The sequence below is a fragment of the Myotis lucifugus genome, unplaced genomic scaffold, assembly GCF_000147115.1.
Source record: "Myotis lucifugus unplaced genomic scaffold, Myoluc2.0 scaffold_2, whole genome shotgun sequence".
In the NCBI taxonomy this organism is placed as follows: Eukaryota; Metazoa; Chordata; class Mammalia; order Chiroptera; family Vespertilionidae; genus Myotis; species Myotis lucifugus.
The window spans coordinates 9,098,952-9,118,363 of NW_005871050.1; the positions used below are offsets into that span (position 1 = coordinate 9,098,952).

The 19,412-nt window shown below is 41.3% G+C and overlaps 1 protein-coding gene across 3 annotated transcripts in view; it reads left to right on the top strand.

The window, feature by feature from the left end:
* The window catches only part of ZDHHC9 (zinc finger DHHC-type containing 9), a 32,322-nt gene extending 18,846 nt beyond the window's left edge, over positions 1-13,476 (top strand). For 2 of the 3 annotated variants that reach the window (XM_006082122.3, XM_023758074.1), the window contains exons 5-10: positions 5,282-5,419; positions 6,544-6,592; positions 7,341-7,443; positions 8,488-8,591; positions 8,995-9,091; positions 10,194-13,476. In XM_006082122.3, the coding sequence (XP_006082184.1) occupies positions 5,282-5,419; positions 6,544-6,592; positions 7,341-7,443; positions 8,488-8,591; positions 8,995-9,091; positions 10,194-10,307 (605 nt within the window). In that variant the 3' untranslated portion in view covers positions 10,308-13,476. Of the gene's footprint in view, positions 1-5,281; positions 5,420-6,543; positions 6,593-7,340; positions 7,444-8,487; positions 8,592-8,991; positions 9,092-10,193 lie in introns of all 3 variants that reach the window. The other variant, XM_023758083.1, reaches the window with a different exon arrangement.
* Positions 13,477-19,412: the final 5,936 nt, after the last annotated feature.

Genomic DNA, 19,412 nt, shown 5'->3' on the forward strand with positions numbered 1-19,412 from the left:
GTAGAGGTAGTTAGGAAAGCTAGAATTAGACAGGAAACAAGCATCTGAACAACTGTAAATCAACTGTACTTCTGTAGATCAAATTGGAATTTAAATATCTGCCAGTCTAAAAAAACAAACAGACAACCTTTTTGGTAAATGGGGAAATAAATGACCTGTTGGGTTTTTGTTTTATTAATCCTCACCCAAGGATATTTTTTCCATTGATTTTTAGACAGAGTGGAAGGGATGGGGAGAGACAGGGAGAGAGAAACATTGATGTGAGAAAGACACATCAATTGGTTGGCTTCCGCACATGCCCTGAACGTGCTGAGGATTGAGCCTGCAACCGAGGTACACGCCTTTGACCGTAATCCAACCCGGGACCCTTCAGTCTGTGGGCCGACACTCTATCCACTGAGCCAAACTGGCTAAGGCAAATGACCTGTTTTTCAAATCTGTATTTTCTTTACTGGATCTGTTTCAAGTGGAACCCACCTTGCATAGGGGTCGAGAAGAGTCTACTGGAGGGCAGCATTGGGGAAGGAAGGACTTTGTAAGAAGTAGTATTCCCAAGAAGAAAGTTGTTAGCATTTATTGAGTTCCTCCTATATACTAGGCACTATGTGAAGTGTTTTCCCTTTCTCTCATTTAAGGCTTGTAAGAATCCCAGGAGATAGGTATTATCCCCATTTTACAGATGAGGAAATAGGTGAAGCACCTTTATGTGGGTTCATATAATTAGTAAGAGATGAAGCTGGAACAGGTATGATTCCCAAACTCTCATTTTTTCTTTCTCTGCCGCTGTTACAAGGGTTTTGGGTGTATGTGTGTGCATAATGTATCTGTGCTTTTAGCCACATGTATGTGGCTTAGTTGTAATCACTGCCTACTGTGTACTGAGCCCTGGGAAAGATCAGAAACAGTCAGTAAATGTGTCTATCAATAGGCATATATGATCAATTCCTTATATTATTACTAGGCTTACTTCCCACGTTCTTTGTATATGCCATAGAATAGGCCTGGGTACATTGTTTTCTTCTTATTAGCCAGTTCTTTAGATAAAGCTTGAAAATATATCTTACTTTATAGGGTAAAAATTTACATGTAGGTAGGATTTTTAGAAATTTAAACCCATTTTATTTATTTATTTATTTTTATTTTTTTAAAATATATTTTTATTGATTTCAGAGAGGAAGGGAGAGGGAGAGATAGAAACATCAATTATGAGAATCATCAGTCGGCACACCCCACACTGGAGACCGAGCCACAATTTGGTCCTGTACCTTGACCAGGAATCAAACCATGACTTCCTGATTCATAGGTTGAGGCTCAACCACTGAGCCACACTGGCCAAGCACATTGAAACCCATTTTAAATGGGCCAGGAAACTTAATGCTTCACGAATGTCTGATGTGAAGGTTTTCATAAAGAATTCCCTCTCCTTGTTAATATTCTTAAATATAAAGAACTCATACAAATTGATTTTTTAAAATCCTCATCTGAGGGTATTTTTTCCATTGATATTTTTAGAGAGAGTGAAAGGGAGAGAGAGAGAAACATTGACGTGAGAGTGACACATCGATTGATTGCCTCCTGCACATGCTGACCGGGACTGGGGATCAAACCTGCAACTGAGGTATGTGCCCTTGACCAGGGATCAAACCCAAGACCATTCGGAATGTGTGCTGATGCTCTAACCACTGAACAAACAGTCCAGGGCACAGATTGATTTTTAAAAAAGAACCACTAACATTTCAGTAGAAATACGGACAGTTTACAAAACAAAAAATACAATTAGTTAACATGAAAAAAAAATTATTCCTACTAAATATCAAAGAAATAAAAATTAAAGCAGGACCTTTTAAAATCTAGATAATAAGCAAGGAAAACCTGATAATGCTTAGTCCTGCATTCATAGGAGTGTAAATTGGAACAAACTTTTGGGAAAGCAACTTAATAAGATTGATAAAAACCTTAAAACATTTATACCCTTTGATGTCAATGATTACCTTTCTAGAAATTCCTAAGAAAATAATCAAGAATGTGGTAAAAGATTTAGGTGTGGAAATATGTACCTCAGGATTATTATAATAATGAAAATTTGAATTTTCAACCAGTAAATAACCAGTAGATAAATGGTTGAATAAATTGTGGAACATTCATGTAGGGGACTTTTATGGGAAAACCTTATGCCAGAAAGTGAAATGAAATAAAACAGAAGACAGGCTATATGTATAGTGTGATCTCAGTTAGACATTTAAAAAATATGAATATGTGTAAAGAGATATGAAAGGAAATACTCCAGAATGCTCTTAGTTTGTTATCTATAGGTTGTGGGATTATGAGTGATTTTGTTTCCTTGTATTGCTTATATTATAAGAAAACAAGTGATTTAAAGTACAGTAAAAATATATCTGTATAAACCTACATTTCCAGTGTTTTTATATGACAGGTTTGTTTAGACTGCAGTGGTTCTCAACCTTCTGGCCCTTTAAATACAGTTCCTCATGTTGTGACCCAACCATAAAATTATTTTCATTGCTACTTCATAACTGTAATGTTGCTACTGTTATGAATCGTAATGTAAATATCTGATATGCAGGATGGTCTTAGGTGACCCCTTTGAAAGGGTCGTTCGACTGCCAAAGGGGTCGCAACCCACAGGTTGAGAACCGCTGGTTTAGAGTAAGACTTGAACATGTCATTCTTTTCTACATTTTCCTTCTCTTTTCTGAAAAGATATATTGTAGCCCTTTAACTGGGAGAGGTATCATTCTTACAGTCTTATTATTTTTGTCAGTATACAGTTCATTGTCCTTTAAAAATGATATGCATTATTCTTTGTGCCTTTTTGGTTCATTAAATAATACACGTTCATTGTAGAAAATACAGGGAGTACAGAAAGTGTAAATAAAATCTAATCCCAAACTCACTCTCCATTTTGCTGTCTTTCCTTCCAACCTCACTCTTGTTTGTGAAATTAGATCCCACATGATTGAGTTTTTATTCCTACCTTTGTCATTTAACATTATATCTTAAGCATTTTTTTTACATCTTTAGTACATGTCTTTTGAATATTTTAGTTTAATGACTGTATATAATCCATCACATGGCTATAGTGTAGTTTTTTAAGGCAGTTTCCTATCATTATATATTATTCATGATTCCATTTTATTCATTATTATAACATTGTAATCAAAATTATTTAATATACAGATATGGTACAGTTAGAACCTTCATACATTTCTGATGGGAATGTAAAATGGTTCAGCCACTGTGGAAAAGTTTGCCAGTTCCTCAAAAAGTTAAGATATGTTCCAGCAATTCCACTCTTGGGTATATACTTGCATTAGTCTGCTTGGGCTGCCATAACAAAATACACAGACTGGGTGACTTAAATAACAGAAATTAATTGTGACATTTAGAAGTCCAAGATCAAGGTATTGGCAGGGTTGATTTCTGGTGAGGTTTCCCTCTCTGTCTTACAGGTGGTCATCTTCTTTTTTAAAAGTAATTTTTAAAAAATATGTTTTTTATTGATTTTAGAGAGAGAGGAAGGGAAAGGGGGAAAGAGGAGAGAAACATGATATGAGAGAGAATCATTGATTGGCTGTCTCCTGCAAGCCCCACACTGAGGATTGAGCCCACAACCCAGGCATGTGCCCTGACTGGCAATCTAACTGATGACTTCTTGGTGCATGGGACGTTGCTGAGGTCACTTTGTTTTTACATTTAACTCTTTAATTCATCTGGAATTCATTTTGATAAATAATCTGAAGGGGAAAATTTTAACCTTGTTTTCCACCAAATAGCCAATTGTCTCAGTGTTGTTTATGGAAAAGTACTTCCTTTCACCACTGATTTTGTAATGCTGCTTTTATTAGACAGTAAATTCTTACATATTCTAGAGTCTGTTTCTGGCTATGCCACACCATTTTAAGTATTGTAATTTTATAGTCTTTTACTAACTGGAGGTTAAGAAAAACCACACTACTCATTTTTCAAAAATTGCTTGGCTATTTTCACCTATTTATTCTTCCTAACTTAGTAGGCCCACCTACTAAGATTTTTCTTTGGAAAAGCAAAGTCTCTGCTGTTAACTGGCAGTGAGACTTAACCCCTCAGTTCCTTAGTTTCCTCTACAGTAAAATGGGGAAAAGAATATCTTCTTTTGCTCAACTTTTAGGGCAGGGGTGGGCAACCCCTGGCACTCGTGCCAAACATGGCACGCCAGTAACTTTTGCTGGCACACGAAACCCTCTCTTATAATCTTCCATTTACAATTTTTTTCTTAATATCAACTTTTTTATTTTTCAGATAAATTCAGTGTAGGTGCATCTTAGATAAATAAATAATTTTACATAACAAGTTTTCTTAAAGACCATAGACACGGATTGACGAGAGCGGGGAAGAGCAATTTCTATTGCCTCTGCCTTAACTGTCCCTGCCTTCCTAGATCCGACCAGTGTTTTGGTTTCAGCCTCAGATGCAACGGGTTTTCGTTGACAAGACAACCGCCTCACCTACTTATTCAAAATTTCACTCTATAAAAATGAAACCTTCTCTCTCACTTTGCCCACCAGTACTAACGAAAGGGGAATAAATTTCTATGTTTTCTTGGCAGCAGAAGTCCCACTGATAATATCAAACGGAGTCATAAAGTTTTCTGTCGGACTATCTGTGTACATGTATACATTAAAAAATAAATGTATTTTTCATCATCATATACTGTGTTTTTGTCGCTCGAATGAATTTTATTATTTCTTCAAGGTTCTTCACATACGTACACCTTAAGAGATATCAAGTAAGCGTAACATGTTCTCAAAAAATTAGGGTTGGCACGCAGAAGAATTTTGAGTCAGGGATTTTGCTGGTTTTGGCACGCACTCACAAAAAGGTTGCCCACCCCTGTTCTAGGGTGATTGTGGGGATCAAATGAGATGGCTATGAAAACATTGTGAGCCCTAACCAGTTTGGCTCAGTGGATAGAGCGTCGGCCTGCGGACTGAAGGGTCCCAGGTTCGATTCTGGTCAAGGGCATGTACCTTGGTTGCGGGCACATCCCCAGTGGGGAGTTTGCAGGAGGCAGCTGAATCAATGTTTCTCTCTCATCGATGTTTCTAACTCTCTATCCCTCTCCCTTCCTCTCTGTAAAAAATCAATAAAATATATTTAAAAAATTGTGAAAAATAGAAACCAGTTTTTTACAATTGAAATAGGCAATGATCTGGGGGTCTTTGAATGGTGGGGTTGCACTGTGTTTTGGAGGCTTTGACACTAGATTCTCTTTTTCCCACAGAGCGCTTCGACCATCACTGCCCCTGGGTGGGGAATTGTGTTGGAAAGAGGAACTACCGCTACTTCTACCTCTTCATCCTTTCTCTCTCCCTCCTCACCATCTATGTCTTCGCCTTCAATATCGTCTATGTGGCCCTCAGTGAGTATGCAGGGCAGTGCCTGTTGTTGAAGTGGGGGTGGGATGGGAGAAGACTTGAGGACAGCTTAGGGGAGTGGTTGAGTTTCCTGGTGGGACTTTACCATTGTGAAGGCACTTTAGGACCAGCTAGAAATAATCACTACTGTCTGCTCTTGAGTAGGGCTCCAAACCTCAGCTCACATCAATCAGTATTTACTGAGTGAGTTGGCCTTCTCACTGGCCTCTGCTGGGGACCATGGCCATAATAACTGGTTTGTACCCAGAGTACTGGGCATTTCTGAGGTGATCCCAAAGGTTGGGTATGTATTTTGGCTGTCTTCATCCTCTCTTCTTCTGCTTTATAATATCTGCCCTGTGCCACGTGGTAGAAGGGGTTATATCTGAGAAATATCTTTTAGTAGCTTCTGGTTTACTTTGGGAGATAGAAAATACACATAAATCAGCAGATAACAAATAAGGGCAGAGGGGATGTGGAATTAAAGGAGTGGTCTTAATCAAAACAACTTCCTGGGAAGGGATGAGTTCTCAGCTGGATTTTGAACAAAGGAGGACACGGATTGGTGAGGAGAAAGGATTTTTAGGGGTGTTTCTTATTTATTTTATCTATGAATGAATATCCCCCTCCATGCCTGTAGTGAGGGCTAAGGAAAAGGGAGGGGAGCCAGATGCTTGGCTTCTGCTCGACTCTCTAGACCAGGGGTCCTCAAACTACGGCCCATGGGCCACATGCAAATACAAATATTGTATTTGTCCCCGTTTTGTTTTTTTACTTCAAAATAAGATATGTGCAGTGTGCATAGGAATTTGTTCATAGTTTTTTTTAAACTGTAGTCCGGCCCTCCAACGGTCTGAGGGACAGTGAACTGGCGCCCTGTTTAAAAAGTTTGAGGATCCCTGCTCTAGACCATTTCCAGGTCCTGCATTGTAGATGTGAACCCTTTGGTCAGGAGACTACCTCCTTGGGGGTGTGAGTCCCTTGTCTGGGCGAGGGCTTATTTCTTGCCAGCTTGTAACAAGGGGTAGGGAGGAGGAAGTGAGTAAGTACAGTATTAGGATAAGTGTGCATTTTTTAAAAATTAAAGTCACTAATTTTTTTTTCTCTACTACTACTCCCAATTTCATAGAATCCTTGAAAATTGGCTTCCTGGAGACGTTGAAAGAAACTCCTGGAACATATCCTCCCCTGGCAGTATGTCCCTGTGAATCCTTTTTACATTACTTTCCAGCATGCTTTCTCTCTGCAGTTCTCCCATCATCTCATTTTTCAGACATCAGAGAGTGCCAAATTCTGGAAAACAATGTAGGCTTAGTGGTAGCAATCAGAATGGAAGATGACCAAGACTTAAAGGGTGGCGTTTGTTTTACCCCCTTCTCTACTGCCTCCCTTTCAGTTCCTTCTGATCACACACTCACCTCTGCCTCTGAGTGGGCTATCTATGCCTCAATATATCTCTTATGTCACTTGCTGGAAGTCCACCTTCCTGTTATAGCTAATGTTTACTTTGTAGAGCAGTTGCATTTCTGAAAAGGAAATTCAGATGGGATTTCTATAAATCACATCCTGTTTTTCCCACCAATTTTTCATTTATAAAGTTTTATTTTTGGATGGATTTTCCATTAGCAGTGATGGCCAGCATTGTTTAGTTTTGGCCCCCTCCTAAACATCCCCTTCAAAAAGCTAATGATCTAAAAACAGAGGAACACCTAAATGTGCTAGAGATATTAGAGAGTTACTCATAGTGAACAGACAGGAGTCCTTGACCTGTCATAAGGGATGTACCCAGCGAGTTTAGAATTCATCTGTTATGTATGGATACTTGGCCATTTGTGACATGTTCTGAGAGGTAAAGACTGGTGCCATGAGAACGGTGAAGCATTGAGTCTGCTGGTGTGGCTTCAACATTCCTTAACATCACCTCACTGTTCTAGAAGTACTCATTTGTTTCTTCACACTCTGGTCCGTCGTGGGACTAACTGGATTTCACACTTTCCTTGTGGCTCTCAACCAGACAACCAATGAAGACGTGAGTCAACCTTCCCATCTTCTCATCACATATTCTTTTTTTAAATGTATATTTATTTATTGATTTCAGAGAAGGGAGAGGGAGAGAGACATAGAAACATCAATGATGAGAGAGAATCATTGGTTGGCTGCCTCCTGCATGCCCCCCCCCTCTCCACTAGGTATTGAGCCTGCAACCCGGGCATGTGCCCTTGACTGGAATTGAACCTGGGACCCTTCAGTCTGCAGGCCGATGCTCTATCCACTGAGCCAAACTGGCTAGGGCTCATCACATATTCTTCTTTCTCCAAAGCCTATTCTCTTGTTACCTGCTAGAGAACTGAGTTTCCAGGGCCTGGGAGGTTGAGGCAGGCAGAAACCTAGCGTGGGAGACTGTTAAATCTGAAGTGTGGAGAAGAAAGCAGACTGCTTTGTTTGGAACTGAATGCCTGTAGAGAATTAAGAAGAAGAGGTTGAATGGTTGGGGCGGGGGGGGGGGGGGGAGTACAAGGTCTTTAGCTATTCATAGGTCTTTAAAGACTAATTGGTGCTTCTGGATTAGGGATGGACAAGGACAGGTGCACGGAATAAATCCTTGCTTTTTAAAAGTTACCAATTAACCCATGTTCATTGCAGAAAATACAGATGAACAAAAATATCAAATAAGTCCCTGTAACTTTACCTTCTATACATTACCATTGTTAATGGTATGATTTATAGTCTAGAGTTGTCTAGACTTGTTCCTGTTTGTTTATGTGACTATATATTTTGAATTTTTAAATGAAAATATATACATATTGTTTAGTTATCTGCTTTTTTTCACTCTATTGTGGATATTTTCCCATGGCTATGCATTGTATTTCTTTTTTTTCTATTGTGGTAAGATATTCATTATATAAAATGTACCACCTTAACTATTTTAAGTGTATAATTCAGTGGCATTAAGTACATTCATCTTGTTGTGCAACTATTACCACCACCCATCTCCAGAACATTTTCATCTTCCCATGCTACATGTATTTCTTCAACATAAATTTTAATGTAAGCCTTGGCTTTTATCTTGCAGATCAAAGGCTCATGGACAGGGAAGAATCGAGTCCAGAATCCCTACAGCCATGGCAACATTGTGAAGAACTGCTGTGAAGTGCTGTGTGGCCCCTTGCCCCCCAGGTACTCAGGGGACTAGAAGGTCCTGGGACTCGTGGGTTGAGCAACTCAAGCCAATCCTGTTGCCTGGTATGATGCCTCCTTCTGAATGTGACCTTTTGGTGTCAAATAGGACTTCCCAGGGATTGTCCCTTGGTGCCATATCTACATGGACCATAGACCACAGGATGATTATTTTAAAGAGATGACCTTTCATTCTTATTTCATTTGTTTCTTGCCCTGGTTAATGTAGTATGCCCTGGTTTGTGGAAGAGAAAGTGAGTGGAAGATAGCACGCATGTGCTAGGATCAGGCTAGACTGCCAAAGGGCAGGTTTATGTTTTCCAGTCCACACAACAAGGTTCAGAGGATGGGTAGCTGGAGGGGGGAATGGGAAGTGCTTTATTAACTGTCCTGTCTCCTTCAGTGTGCTGGATCGAAGAGGTATTTTACCACTGGAGGAAAGCGGAAGTCGACCTCCTAGCACTCAAGAGACCAGTAGTAGCCTCTTGCCACAGAGCCCAGTAAGTGTTCCCGACTTCAAGACATTAAGGCTAAGCTGGTGATGGAGAGTGTAGGCCAAATTTACACTTTAGAGATACAGTTAGGCAATTTTGTGTTCAATAACCCCAGCTTCCCTGTCTCTGCTTTTGCCCTGACATTGCCTCAGATCTTTGTGCCTGTGTGGTATAGATTAGGATCTATTCGTTTCTTTGACATTCTACTGTGCTAGATGCAGGATACACTAGTGGACAAGGCAAACCATGTCCCTGATCTCAAGGAGCTCACTGTCCAGTGAGGCAAATGCTTTTTGTAAAGTAGATAATTGTTCTCTACTTTGCTTTTTCTATATGTTGAAGTTTCTTTTTTGAATTATAGCAAACCCATTTTTATATATTATCATCATCATTTTGAATATAATGTTTCTTTTTTTTTAAATTTATCTTTATTGTTGCAAGTATTATGGATGTACCCTTGGCAATGACTTTTTTTTTATTGCTAAAAGTATTACAAAGGGTATTACATATGTGTCCTTTTGAATATAATGTTTCTGATAAGTCTGGTCTTAAATCCTAACAATTTAGATTAGTAATTCTTAGTTGAATGTGGGGAAAGGTGATATTTTAGAATCGCTCTGGGGACATTTTCAAACCACATATATCATCATCTAAAAATGTTGCCACCCCACACTCTTTGGTTTAGAATCACTGTTTTGGAGAGCCAAGTGTTAGGGCAGAAACAAGATTGAGACCCACTGAGTCAGGTCTTATTATACAAGTACGTTATAACATTCTCTTGTGAAGGAGAGGGGCCTCTGTAATGATCTGTGGTCTCTATTATTATTATTGTGAATAATAATGGAAGCATATATTTTTATTCATTTCAGAGAGGACAAGAGAGGGAGAGAGAGATAGAAACATCAATGATGAGAGAGAGCCACTGATTGGCTGCTCCTGCACGCCCCACATGGGTGATCGAGCCCACAACCCAGGCATGTGCCATGACCAGGAATCGAACCGTGACCTCCTGGTTCATAGGTCGATGCTCAACCGCTGAGCTACACTGGCCGGGCAACGATGGGCTTTGTATTATGTTGTATTGAATTTGGTATCTTTTCCTTCTTAGGCCCTAACAGAACATCTGAGTTCAAATGAGATGCCGGAGGACAGCACTCCTGAAGAGATGCCACCCCCGGAACCTCCAGAGCCACCACAGGAGGTGGCTGAAGCTGACAAGTAGCCCATCTATGGAAGAGACTTTTGTTTGTGTTTAATTAGGGCTGTGAGAGATTTAAGGGGAGAAGATAAGCCTGAGACAGAGAACAAGTAAGCTATTTTTCTTTGGTCTTTATTCAGCCAATTGCACACTGGCATTTTCTTGCTGCAAATTTTTTTTTCCTGGACTCAAGGCAGTCACAGAAGATGTCAGTAACCTCTGGTAACTGGACAAACGGGTCTCTTGGGCCCCCGCACTGGTTTTCCATGGAGTCTCCTTGGACTCCCCTTTCTTCCCTCCAGATCTTAGCTCTCCTGCTTGGTGTGGTTGGTCCATTTGTGGGGTTAAAGGTTCTTGAGACTGGCTCAGATCATCTCCAGCCGCTGCATGGCAAGAGTCCAGAGGTGATCACGGAGAACTCTGGCTAGGGAATCCTAACTGGATTCTTGGGGCTTCATAATTGAAGAGGATGGAGAGTGGGGTTAGAGGATTCTCCTGGCTACAAAGTGCCAACATTGCCCACAAATCCTTTCAGGAATGGGGCAGGTAACTTCCACTTGTTGTATTTATTCATGTAGTTTCTCCTTTGTCCCCCATCCACTTTCTAACCCCCAAGCCCCACTCTTTATCAATTAGAGATATGTAAGTAGTTGCAGTATAGATAACAATTTACATGTCTTATAGATTACCCGGAAACTTTTTAATACCTGTGCCATTCTCATTAAGAATTCATGAGATGCCAACGGCATCACCCCTTGCACTCTCTGTCTCTTATCTCCTCCTCTCTCACTAGTCCCATTAATTTGTTTTCCTTCTGACTCTTGCTCTTTTAGGAGCAGGAATGGCAGTAATAAAAGTCTGCACTTTGGCGATTCCTCTCCTCAGAATAAGCCCGAGTGCTCACTTAAACACTACACCCCCCAGACTCCCTGTGTGAGGCCTGCAGAGGCCCTGAATGCACAAATGGGGAAACCAAGGCACAGAGAGGATCTCCTCTCCTCTCCTCTCCTCTCCTCTCCTCTCCTCTCCTCTCCTCTCCTCTCCTCTCCTCTCCTCTCCTCTCCTCTCCTCTCCTCTCCTCCCCTCCCCTCCCCTCCCCTCCTCTCCTTCTCTTACGTTCCCTCAAAAAAGAAAAAGTAAAAAAAGACAGCTAGTACTTCCAGTAGGCCTCAGCTGAGTGAGGAGGGAAAGCCCAGCACTGCTGCCCTCCCGGGTGACCCACTCCAAGGCCTTGGCCCATCTCGGGCTTGATAACCACACCAGGGGCTTCCGCCAGCCTCGCTCTTCCAGCACTTCCACCGGCAGAGTCCCAGAGCCACTTCACCCTGGGTGCGGGCTGTGACCGCCCCACCCCCACACCCCAGTCAGCTCTGCTCAGGACCTGCTCTATTTCAGGGAAGAAGATTTATGTATTATATGTGGCTATATTTCCTAAAGCACCTGTGTTTTTCTCTTTCTAAGCCAGGGTCCTGTCTGGATGACTTACGGGGAGGGGGACGTGTAAATCAGAACTTTTCATCTATTTGAAAGTGATTAAACTGTGTCTAATGCAAACTGCCTGCCTCCTCCTTCCCCTTTCCATTTCAAGAATCATCATGGGGGCGTGAGGGTCTTTGTGTGGTAGGGTGGGATTGGGGTGGGGGTAGAAGGGGTTGCTAGTTACTACCCATACTTCCATTTTCTGGGGAACCCTTCAGTGGGAGAGATAGCTCCCAAACTCTCCATTGATTTCTACTACATTCTGGGCCAAAGCTCACCTTATTCTGGACTCTAAAGAAAGGGCTTTCAAGGCATTATACAATGTTAGCAAGATGGGGAGGGTTGGGGGTATATTCACTTAAGAGAACAAGTTCTTTATTGAGATGTTGTGTTTATGCAGATGAATGCCGTTAATTGTAAATGAGTCTTGGTTATTAAAGGAGGCACATCAGCACCTCTCCTGGGAAATACTTCGTTAGTGATCTTTTACAAGTGATGGTATATATTTCATTTTAAGTGGTCTATAATCAAGACTCCTTGCCAATTCCTATCTTACTCTTTCCAGTTAATCAGAATGAATGAAATTTGGCTGCTTCCAGATTTTTCTCTATGTCTTTCTATTTTCCTTATACCAGGATTTGAGTTGAGAGGGAGGAAGGTAGGGAGGGAGGGAGAGAGAGAAAGAGAGAGAGAGACTCGGGTTCTTCTCTTCTCTGCCTCTACTTTACCATTCTCTTTCTGGCTCTCTCAGTCCTTATAGTTACATTTTAGTTAGTTCAAAATAACGCCAACCCTGGAGAGTTTGGAAGCTATTAGATTTTTCCAGTTAACCTGCCACTCAGATGAATCTCTTTTTAGTCAGTTCTGAGCCCATCCTGTCTCAGCCCATCTTCTCTCCTGGATTAGGACGGATTTCGCTCCTCCCTTAACTTACCTCAACCACTCTTCTGCTGACCCTTATGTCAGTCAGAGGAGCTTTCTCTTTCTAAGGTGAAGGGTCAACATGGAAATCTCCTATCTCTTGTATGAAATAATATATTTTAGCTTTCTGCTTGTTCATGCTTCCTGCCCTCTTTCTTTACCTATATAAATCTTCTGTATTTAAGACCTTGGCCTGAAGATCTATTCCATTCGTACCATGCACCACCTGGGACTGTCCTTCATTTGAGTTCTGATCAGAGGGGAGATTGAAGAATTGGTCTTTTTAAATGGCTTGCATTCTTTCCCTCTCTTCCCTTTCTTTGCATTCCTTCAGTTTCCTATGCACCCCACTTCCCCAGGTGAGGATGGTTGGTCCAGGTCCAAAAGCTTTGGGGGTTGGTGGGGTTTGGCTATTTGGGGCCATTTCTTCATGTCCATTTGGCTCTGGGGCCCTCCTTGCCCTAGCAGAAGGCATACGCTCTCCCTTTGCTTGTTTCCCCAGGGGCAAGTGGTGGGTTCTAATTCTATAGCAGCTAAATTCCATTCTTCCTGTGCTAACCTACCTGCCTTTATCCCAAGGGCCCTTTTCCTACTGACCAAATTGCTTTACCTTTTTGGGGAAAGAAAAAGTATTTTGTTTTTAAATCTATTTTCTAACTTAAATGCAATTTAATATGTAAATCTCTGCATTTGTGTGTGAACCTACAAATATGTATGTGTGGTGGTTTTTTCACTCTCTGGTATTTCTTAATAAAGAACCCTTTCTTTTCGGGGAAAGCCAATTAATGAAGAAGACTTGAATGGTTTTAGAAATACAGGGATGTGTGCTTCTTTGTGCTTCTGTCTCATTTCTTTACTTGTGCCTAGCATGAGTGGCTGGCCCCCTCCCCCACCTTTTGACCCTCTTCCTTTGAGAGGGCTTTCAGCCTAGTGGGGCAGAGAGAGGAGCCTGTCTAGTGTCTGGTACCCCTCTGGGACCACTTGGATTGGCTCAAGTGGTAACCTAGCAACCCCATCCCTCTCTCTGTGGCCTGGCCCTGTTAGTCCTTTTCTTCCAGCTCAGTTTATTTTATACTCCTGAGGCTGGGGCCAGGCTAGGGAGAATCACCAAGGGATCACAGTAAATAGTTTTTAAAAAATGATAATTTGTTCTCGTGCTTTGGTGCTATTAAAGAAGAGCAATGTTTCTAATAATTCAAAAAACATTTGTGTCAGTTTTGAGAATACATTTTATCCATCGCTTGCTGTTCTTAGGTGATAGGTTTTAGAAATAGTATCAAAGGCTAAAATTGTGACTCTCATTACCTTTAAAAGATGCAAGCCCAACTTGCAAAAAAGATAGTCATTGTAAATTTCATGTTTCAAATAAATATGAAAGGAGAATGGGAACTAAAAATCTGTATCTGTAAACTTTCGAATGGCATATAGAACATCAATGGAAGTGGGAAAACCTAGTGTAATTAACTGGGCCTAATTATTATACAAATAAACACAAAACATGTTTTTACGGTTTTAATATATACAGTGAATTTCCAGGAATGCAACCATTGTGTAAATTCAGGGAAGATAGTACTTTATTTTGTTCAAAACTTTAATAACATTTGTCACTTTTGAAAATCGTGTCACCAATAGCAATGCCATTATGGATTTTTAAGTTGCCATTATAATGTACCTGTATTCATCTTCCTTTGTAGCAGTTGAATCCACAGTGAATCTACATATATAAGTGGAAGCATCTGACTTCAAGTATAGTATTGCCCAGGCATTTACATATTGAAATACATATTATTTTATTATAAACTACTTTCCCTTTATTTCTCCTTTATATTATAGTTAGTGTATTATACTGCTCTTCTGGAAATTATGTGTATATGCAGGTTATAATAACTATGAAATTTCTTTCAGGGTGGCAAAGGGTTTATTACAAAACATTGTATATATCCAGGGAGGTTTGGAGCTGACAGGGTTGAGAACCATTGGACTCTCAAATGTCCTGTTCTACTTCTAAATATTTGGAAAACTTAGAAAATAAACAAACCTCTTCCTCCCTTCATACCTGTAATGTGCTTTTTAATTTTAAAAGTAACTCATGTCCATTATTGAAAATTGAGAAAGTATAACCAAGTAAGAAGATTTTAAAAAATCATCCATAACCTCATTACTAAGGTATAATAATCATTGTCAGTGTTTTGGTGTATTTCTTTCTAGTCCTTTTTGTGCATGTATACTTTTAAACATAACTGGAATTCAACTGTGAATATAGTTTTGCAATCCTGCTTTTTTAAATTAGCATTTTTCATATCATTAGAAATTATTTCTTCATGACTCCATAATATGTACGTAACTCTTCCCCTATTGTCAAGACATTTAGGAGTTTCCCATTTGTCATTATTATAAATAATGCCACAATGAGCTTTTTAAAAAAATCTGTGAACATATCTGTGATTATTTCCTTAGGATAGATTCCGAGGAGTGAAATTACTGAGTCAAAGGGAGTGTTCTTTGAAAGACTTTTGGCAAATATGGCCAAATTGCTTCACACAAAGGCTGTCCCAGTTTGTCCTGCCAAGTAGTGTCTCAGAGAGCTTGCTTCATGTCTCATTTAAACATTTAAACACATCTCATTTAAACACGCCATAATTTTATCATTGTAAACTGGTATCTCAGTATCACTTGATTTCTATTTCTTTTGTTAATAATGAGTTTAAACATTTTTCCACATCTATCTTTGCCTTCTTTCTTGCCATTTTTATTCTGTGACTTAGCTGTCTAAATCCTGTGTTTATTTTTCTTCTGGTATTAGGGAATTTGCTACTCAGTTCATAAATTGTGAGTTTGATAGCTCACACTCCACCATGGGCCAGGAAATGAGGGGGCCATGATTTAGAAGTGGTTTTACAACTCGGGAACCTGGAGTAGAATTACTTCCCTGACATTCCATGCCTTTTCATTTCTTTTTAAAATATATTTTTTATTGCTTTCAGAGAGGAAGGGGGAGGGAGAGAGAGAGAGAAACATCAATGATGAGAGAGAATCATTGATCAGCTCCTCTTGCACGCCCCACACTGGGGATTGAGCCTGCAACCCGGGCATGTGCCCTCACCAGGAATCAAACCGTGACCTCCTGGTTCATAGGTTGATGTACAACCACTGAGCCACCTCAGCCCAGCTCTTTTTGTTGTTGTTAATCCTCACCTGAGGATATTTTCTTCCGTTGATTTTAGAGAGAGTGGAAGAGAGGGAGGGAAGGAAAGAGAGAGAGAGAGAGAGAGAGAGAGAGAGAGAGAGAGACATCAACATCAATTGGTTGCCTACCACAGCTACATGATCAGGGCCTGGGGATTGAAGCTGCAACCCAGGTATGTGCCCTTGACTGGGAATTGAACCCTCGACCTTCAGTTCATAGGCCGACACTCCAACCAATGAGAAACACTGGCCAGGGCCCCCTTCACTTTCTTCAAGCCTGCTGCCCCTGTCCATTTACAGCTACGTGGCTCTTCCAACATGACTAAAAGCATTGTACTTTTTTACTCAAATTCAGACATGATGACTATTTGCCATAAAACCCAGCATCTGTTGGATGATATCCCTGAAAGGAACATACTGATCAAGTAGCCGGTGCCACTTGTACTCACTCTCTCATCAAATTAAGTACAGTGGGGCCTTGACTTACGAGTTTAATTCATTCCGTGATGGAGCTCGTAACTCAAATTACTCGTATGTCAAATCTTAAAGTGAATGAGTGAGACACGTGATGCTGGGCTGATGTTGTGGCGTTCACTGTGACGTTCGCTGCGCCAACTAGCGGTGGGGTATTTGAAGCTGGCTCGTAACCCGAATTTTAGCTCGCAACTCAAAGCAAAAAATCGGCCGAGAGACGGCTCGTATCTCGAAAAACTCGTTAGTCGGGACACTCGTAAGTCAAGGCCCCACTGTACTGTGATTTACCACAGGTCACATAGATAGCTACTGGTAGAGCTAAGACCAGAACCCCAGGTGCCCGGAATCCCTGTCAGAGAGCTTTCCGGCATAACCCAGGTACAGACAGATAAAGGGTTTTGAATAACTCCAAGTGTCACTTGACTGAAATGAGCCTTTCTTTCATTTAACATTCAATAAATACTTGTTGAAAACTGACCATGTGTTAGGGTTAACTTTAGGAGAAATTGCATTGCTGATCCCATTCTCTTGTGAGTTGAGAACCAGCAATGATTTTTAGAAGTTTTTTGGTGCCATTTTGGAATCATTTGACCAATGGTCTCTCCATTTTAGGCATACAGAGGGCTTACTATAAATAGTCGAGCTGATATGGGGGTGGTTGTTGGGCTTTGTGTTAAACTTAAATCTCTTAACTTTCTCTCCACACCCCTGCACTTAGGTTGAACTGATGGTGGGGTTTCTTTAGCACAGGAAGTCAGGAAGTTGCCTTGTCGGTTCCCACAGTCAAGTTGGCTGTCCCTTTGTGAGGGCCACTGCCTGGGCTCTTTCTGACGCTATCCCTGGCAGGTCCCAGAGGCAATGGTATACAAATGCTATATTGGTAACTGTGAAGTTATAGGAAAAGGTGAAGCCTACATATCAAATGCTATAGAATTCCTTTATTTAGGGCCTTCCTAGAGGAGGAGTCTTGGCTGGGTCTAGAGGAGAGGCAGTTCCTTCCCACTTGATTGTGTTGTTGGCTGAATAGTATAGAATGAGGCTGAAGTTGTGTGAGAAGCTAAGGTAGCCTCTATTGTGAAGGAGGTGGGAGAGCCACTTCTTTTCCCCAGCTCGGAAACCTCATACCTCATCCTGAATTTCCTGACTTGGCGGGGGGGGGGGGGGTGTTGGATCTCACTGAGACTATAGTGATCAGTGCCCTATTTTCCCGTTAAAAACCTCCTTTAACTTTGTTTTTTAAATATTTTTTTTATTGATTTCAGAGAGGAAGGGAGAAAGGGAGATTGAAAGAGAGAAATGTCAGTGATGAGAGAGAATCATTGATCAGCTGCCTCCTGCGCGCCCAACACTGGGGATCAAGTCTGCAACCGGGCATGTGCCCTGACCGGGAATGGAACCACGACCTCCTGGTTCATAGGTCAATGTTCAACCACTGAGCCACACCGGCCAGGCTAGATCATTCTTATTTCCAGAAATGTGTAGGTATGTAATTACTCGAAGTCAGGTAACTAGTAAGTGGTGGAGCCAGGATTTGAAGACACTGTAGTTTAACTCCAAAGCCTTTGCTCTTTGTCACTACACTAACCTAGGGGTCCAAGGTGAGATTGGCCTTGAAGGGAGTGAAATGCAGGTACAGGGTATTGCAGATTTAGGGGATCCATTCACTGAATGTTGATTTTATGGATATTTCATATACACTACTTTACTCAATCTTCATAACAACCCCTTGGTGCTAATATTGTTATTCTCACTTTATTGATGGGAAAAGTGAGACTCAAGGAGCTTAAGTGACTTGTCCAAGATGACCCAGCTAAGTAAGTGACAAAGCCAAGACTTGAACTCAAGTAGGCCATAACTCCTAGCCGCTAAGCCTTACCTGCCCTAGAGGAGCTCCACTTGCTGTCCCCAGGCCCTGAAGGACTCAAGGGCAGAGGAAGAGCCCCACTGCCCTCTTTAAAAATATATATTTTTTTATTGATTTCAGAGTGGAAAGGAGAGGGAGAGAGAGATATAAACATCAGTGACAAGACGGAATCATTGACCAGCTGCCTCCTGCATGCCCTACACTGGGGATCCAGCCTACAACCTGGGCATGTGCCCTGACCCGGAATCGAACCATGACCTCTTGGTTCATAGGTTGATGCTCAACCATGGGCCCCCACTGCCCCTCTTGAACCAGCCCACCCCCCATCCTTCCAAGGGGAGCTAGAGGCTACAGCTGCCTGGGCCTCTGACATTCCAGATTGGGGGTAGGGGTATAGGGTCTCTATCTATGAAGACTCAGCCTCTTGGACCCCAGATCTTGGTTTGTAGGGCTCAGGGAGCCACTTTCCATCTTCTAGATGTTCATGGGGCTGGACAGGAGGGTCCCGCAGCCCTGCCTGGAGGAAGAGCATTGGACCCTGGGCTGTAGCCCCACCTGACACTGTCTTTTTGGCCCCTCAGGTCTTGGCCTTCAGCCTACATTTCCTTGTTGCCCCTCTTCACCTGCATTCATTAGAGTCCTTTCAGCCTGTATTCAGCCTATAGGCCCTATAGCTCCTCCAGCCCCCTCTCCAAGGCAGAGGAGGAGTTCAAAACATACTTTTCTCAGCCTGACTTTTCTTTTTCTGATATTTTCCTTTCCCCAGCTTAGACTTAATAGATAGGCACTACCCAGGGTTTTAAAAGGGTTAGGAATATCCTTGGTGTGCCTGTGGTTTTAAAATGCTTTGGGCATTATTCACTTTCACTCCCCATCTTTCCAGAAGCCTGAGCCTAAGGCAGCAGGATAATGACATTGCTGCTACCCCAAATTGGAGGCCAGAAACTTGGATGTATTGATTTATTTAGTTTCCCCCAAATTAAAATATTTTTCCTTTTAAATATATATAAAAATAATAGATAAAAAAGGAAAAAATAGATACTTTTGAAATGGAAATAAAGCAAGAATGTAGAAAGTGAACATTTCTCCCCGTTACTCCACCAATCGCACCTGGCTCACCTCACAAGATCATCACTAGTTACCATTTGATTCAGATCTTTCTGGTCTTAATTCTTGTGTATGTTTTTCTTTTCTTAAAATAAATC